The sequence below is a fragment of the Arachis duranensis genome, chromosome 5, assembly GCF_000817695.3.
Source record: "Arachis duranensis cultivar V14167 chromosome 5, aradu.V14167.gnm2.J7QH, whole genome shotgun sequence".
Taxonomy (NCBI): Eukaryota; Viridiplantae; Streptophyta; class Magnoliopsida; order Fabales; family Fabaceae; genus Arachis; species Arachis duranensis.
The window spans coordinates 28,749,118-28,754,737 of NC_029776.3; the positions used below are offsets into that span (position 1 = coordinate 28,749,118).

The 5,620-nt window shown below is 31.5% G+C and overlaps 2 protein-coding genes across 2 annotated transcripts in view; both read left to right on the top strand.

The window, feature by feature from the left end:
• Positions 1–363: 363 nt before the first annotated feature.
• On the top strand, positions 364–3,817 carry LOC107488984 (uncharacterized). Its single transcript, XM_021142555.2, has 8 exons — positions 364–466; positions 950–1,192; positions 1,438–1,694; positions 1,818–2,030; positions 2,113–2,205; positions 2,293–2,394; positions 2,668–3,057; positions 3,689–3,817. The coding sequence occupies exons 1-8, from the start codon at positions 445–447 to the stop codon at positions 3,776–3,778; spliced, it is 1,410 nt and encodes a 469-aa protein (XP_020998214.1). The 5' UTR covers positions 364–444; the 3' UTR covers positions 3,779–3,817.
• Positions 3,818–4,752: 935 nt separating this feature from the next.
• LOC107488982 (metalloendoproteinase 5-MMP) overlaps positions 4,753–5,620 on the top strand; it is an 8,552-nt gene continuing 7,684 nt past the window's right edge. The window contains exon 1 of the mRNA XM_016109767.3: positions 4,753–5,407. Within this exon, the coding sequence (XP_015965253.1) occupies positions 4,770–5,407 (638 nt within the window). The 5' untranslated portion in view covers positions 4,753–4,769. The remainder of the gene's footprint in view (positions 5,408–5,620) is intronic.

Consider the following 5,620-nt stretch of genomic DNA (forward strand, 5'->3'; position numbering starts at 1 on the left):
TCTGTATGCTTTCTCTCTTATCTCTTCTTAACATAGATGCATTGTTTAGGAAAAACAGTACTATATATATATGCTTAATTAAAACTGTTTAATTTGAGGTTAATAGTTATAATATATAATAATCCTTCATATACCTTATTAGAATCCATACGTCTCATCATCATGGTTATCAAAGTAATGCTCCAATTCAAAATTGAAAAATCCCATAAAAAGGTTATAAGAGAGGACATACATGAAAGCATGGTGGGAGACTATACCACTTTTAACGTTAGGAATGTTATGGTGCAGACTCTCAAAGATAATGCTGCTGGTTCAAGTTCACTTCTTGTGTTGGAAAGCCACCAATCCGTTAAATCTGAATGTTGCATCATCTTTAAAATGTAGTAATATATAGTCTTTTGAGAGGTTAAGTCTCCAAAATTGTTGCACCATGGAGTGTTATCTATGTCCATAATACGCATTCCCGGTAATAGCTGAAGTTTTCCTTTCTTAATTGGTAATCATGCAGTGATTAAACTTTTATGCATTAATGCTGCTGGCCTGGTCTGTATCATCATCTATTATAGAAAAGTGAACAACTGAAAAAATATTAATATATTCTTGCTAGGACATGTTAATTTGTACATTTACAACATAATTTAAACTAAAATCAGTTTCAGTTTCATTTCCACCATAATAAAGTAATAATCTATATTGTAATACCTAAGTAATCTTTCTGCTACATGATCCTTTATTTTTAGCTTTAATTTGGATCAGAATAGAATAGAGTTGTTCCCTCTTTATTAATTATTCTCTTTCATTTCTTTATGAAAATTTGTACAAAATTTCACCAAAGGTAACATTTTAAGCTTTTTATTTATTATGTACTTGATAGTTTTATATTTAATTATTAGTATAATGTCTAATTATCTTTTGTGTGCTTAACAATTTTGTGTTTGTTGATATGCAGTCATGCCAAGGGGCAAACGCATAAAAAATCCATTAAAATTTGTAGATGAGAGGGAAACCAACAATGCTTCGCGTTCACTTCAACCTCCAGCACCAGTAGCATATGAAGATACCACTAGTGTAGAGGCTAGTGAGGCTCCTTCTCAAGCCCCTTTTCAAGCCGCTGCAAATTCCATTTCATCTGATGGAGCCACGCGTTGTTCTAACTCAAAGTCTTCATCTTCTTGGAATATGGAGATAATTGGTATTAATTTATATTGCATAATTAATTAATATGATTAAAGTATAGTTTAAATCATTTATGCTATTAGATTGAATATGTCCTGATCCATAATCTTTTATGCTAGCTTAAAAAATTGTAACTCCTAATATTTTATATTTGATTTTTGAGAATAATTGTAAATGAAGTTTAAAAAAATGGATAAACAGTTAATATACATGCATTATTTATGAATGCTTTCAATAATGAAGTTTTTTATTTTCCTTAAGACTCTACAAATATGAAGAAGAAGGCTAAGATCAAAGTCAAGGATGTTTGCAACTTACCTAGAGGAGACCGTGTAATTGTAGAGGTTGATGAAGAGGGTGCGGCATATGGTGAAGCACAAGGTTTACTTGCTGGCTATTGTGGTATATTAGCAACTAATGCACGTATCTTTCCAATTAGCTTTGAAAAGTGGTCAGGACAAGAAAATGGTGGCATGCCTAAGTCTTTTAAGGATGAGTGCTTTGATACAATGATAAAGGTAAAATTCATTTTACTTGAAACTTCTATTAGTTCAAGTAATTATTTATTTATTTATTTATTTATTTATTTATTTATTTATTTATTTATTTATTTGTTTGTTTGTTTGTTTGTTTGTTTGAAGCCCCACTTCCATTTTACAAGCACAGAAAAGATTGCCTACAGGTATTGCATTCAAAGTATTGCAAAAAAGTGGGCAACATATAGGCAAAGATTGTGGAATGAGTTCTATGATTCAACCATGAGAAGAGAAGCATTGGTGAACAATGTTCCTAATGATGTTCCAAGAGATCAATGGGCTTGCTTTGTCAATTATCGACTAAAACCGTCTACAGTTGTAAGACACTAAACAATTCATTTAGTTATTGCTGTAGTTTAATTAAAAAAATATTAATTGAAGTTATTATATTTATTTTTAGGAGCTTTGCATGAAAAATAAGGAAAATCGAAGCAAGCAAACCATTCCTCACACTTGTGGATCTAAATCCAACTCTCGGAGGCGACATGAGATGGTATATATATACACACACTTGGTACATGTGTGATTTTACTTGCATTATATATGTTAATTGTTTAACTCTTTATTCCTTCTCTTTTAGTACTTGGAAACGGGAAAAAAGCCTAGTAGAGGAATGATGTACATTGAAACACATAAGAGAAAGGATGGGTCTTTTGTAAATAACGAGGCATTAACTATAGTGGTAAGTATTTTGTAAATCTTTACTATCTTATCTTATTTTATTTGTATGTGATCATGTGAAAATGGGATTTGAGTGTGGTTGCTTGTGGATTGAAATATATAATGATTATAGGAAAGTGGTTCATTTCACTTGCATGCACTTTTCACTTTAAATTTTTGGTTGTGATAATGGTCTAGGAAGTAGGAACACTAGAATAATCATAATCTGCAATGCCATTGGTTACATGTGTTGCTTCTTTTAAATTGAATAGTTTCTATTTATTCTTTTAAATAGGAACAAATTGAGCTGAATATGACACAGTCAAATACACAATTTGAGGTGTCTCCTAATGATGCTGTTGGTAAAGTTTTGGGGCCTGAACACTCTGGGAGAGTTCGATGCATGGGCATGGGAGCAGCGCCTACAAATACCTTTAGGAATGTGAGAAGTCGGCTTAATGGGATGACCATCTCCACTAATTCTGCTGGATCTTCTTCGCCTACTACTTCTGCAATTTTACAGGAAAAGATCAATAATTTGGAGTCCGACTTACATAATTCACAGCAAAAGGTCATTAGTCTAGAGTCTAAGTTGCAGCAATCATTTGATATGATGAAAGCATATCTAATGATGAAGGAAGGAGGAATTCCTGAAGCACTTGTTGGCTTTTTTTCTGCCCGCGAGGTAACTTTATAATAAATTCATTTGTTAGGAATATAAGTTTAGATGGAATAATAATTAATAATGGAGTCTAATTATTGAAATTGAACATGTTCATATCATCAATTCTTATTAAATAAACCTGATACACTAAAAGTAAAAGGCTCAAATGATAACAATTGGTGTGTTTAATAGTTATAGAAAAGCTAGTGTTATGTTAAAATTGTTACACTATTTTACCAACTTGTTTTAATATCAGTGGTAACCCATGACTCTAGATGCCAAAAATTAGGTTGAGAATAGTTAAGAACATGGACATCACAATGTTCTTGCATTCTTTTAGTGGTTGTTGTCCATTAAACATGAGAAACTGCTCTGCTGCTGTGTTTTGCATAAGAAAATACTTAATTATATCAATTTGGTCATAAATTAGTGCAAGTTGCCTCCGATCCTGTTTTAGGATAATGATATCATTTTGTAGTAAGCAACCAAGCATATCTGCATGTTTCTGCCTCTTCAACTGTACAGCTGCAGTTTTCTTTTTTCTTACACTAGGTTTAGATGCTCTTTAAAATTGAGTTGTAAGGCTTATATCGAATTATCTTGATGCTTAACTTTACTGAAATTACTAATAACATCTTATGTTTACATATAGGCTAATGATGCTGAAAGTGAGCCTACTACTCCCTTTGATGCTAGGAGATCAGCTGGTGATAGTAACGGACATCCGAGGACAAATATTTGAGATTTTTATGTAATTAGATGACATTGAAATATTGAACTTATTTTATTTTACTTTTTAAAGAAAAACAGTAATAGTTATGTAAAACAATACTATATGCAATTATGTTTGAAACTATTGACTTTGAGAATTTTTTTATATATAGAGTTATGTCTTATATTGAGGAATTGTGTTATAAAAGATTTAGTTTTTAAATTTTGATATTATAAAATAAATTTCTAATTTGAGAGTATATAAATGCGATGAGATTAACGAATGATTTGAAATTAAAAATTAATTAATTACAGGATTTGTGGAGGTTTGAAAATCTCACAAAATAGTTAATTCTTGTTAAATTAAAAAAAAATTAATTTGTGAGGGTTTATGTCAAATTGAAAAATCAATTTGTGGGGGTTTTAAATTGCCACAAAAGTGATTTAAAACCCCCACAAAAGTTAAATATAAAACCTCCACTAAACACACACAAAACTCCCACTGAATAAATTGTGGAGGTTGTTAAAAACCCCTACAAAAGACCTCGTGGCACCTCAAATTTTGGGGGTTTTTGAAACCCCCACAAACTATTTGGTGGGGGTTATAAACCTCCACAAATTAGAAAAAAAACCTCCACAAATAAACAAAAATCTTGTAGTGAAATAAATAATAAAAATATTAAATAATGTAAATAATGAATATATTAGATATTTATTTTATTAGGTGTGTACTAATATTAAAATTTAAATAAATAATTTAAAAATATAATATATTTTTATTTAATTAGTAATTATTATGTTATTCAAAAAATTATTAATTATCTAACATTATTCTTTTAAAAAATACCATAAAATTTAATAATAAATTTTTTTAGTATACAAAAAAATTAACCCCACTCTCACTCTCACAATCTCACCTCAGTCTCAGTCTTTCCACCGTCCCTTTTTTTTTTCTTTATATAATGTGCTCAAAACTCCTCATTTCTCAGTTTCAAACCACAAAAATATAAAATAGAGTCAATATGAAGAGACATCTTCTGACATTGTTATTCTCCTTTCTCCTTCTTGACCCATTTCTTTCACTAATGCAGCTATCTGGCGCTGAAATGTTCGGCGTCGACGTCGAGGGATTCGTCAAGCAATTGAAGCAAATTTTTCCAGATGTGGCACGCGATACCGGACTCAACTTTTTTACGACAATTTTGGGCTATATAAAACAGCCAGGTGCTACGTCGAAGAGTAATATCCCAGGCCTCCATTATGTAAAACAGTATCTCAACAACTACGGTTACTTACAAGACTCATACGGCAGTAGTTTCACAGATGAAATGGATCAAAACACCGTTTCCGCCATCAAACAATATCAAAACTTCTTCCGTCTCCGCGACACCACCGGAAACCTCAACCAAGAGACTCTAGATCTGATTTCGCGGTTCCGCTGCGGTGTCCCAGACGGTAACCTCATTTACTCTCTCTCCCCTACCAACCGTGTGTCGTGGCCTAAAGGGAAAAACTGGTACTCTAACCGCCACAATCATCTCACCTACGGTTTTTACCCTCAGTTCCCAGATGACATCGCCACCGTGTTTAGAGACTCATTCAAGCAGTGGTGGTCAGACGCTATAACGGAGGAGCTAAGCCTAACATTCAAAGAGACAAGGTACGAAACGTGTTTTAAATAAAATAAAACCTTGATTAAACTCAAATAAAAACATGCCAAAACTAATTATACCACCTTTTCTTTACCTAATAACTAACTAGAGAAAATTTCACTATTGGGATACTAAAATGATTTTTTTATTTATAAAATATATGTTTTTTTATATTTTTTAAAAAATATTTTTTAATTCTATTTTAAATTTTTTATTAACTA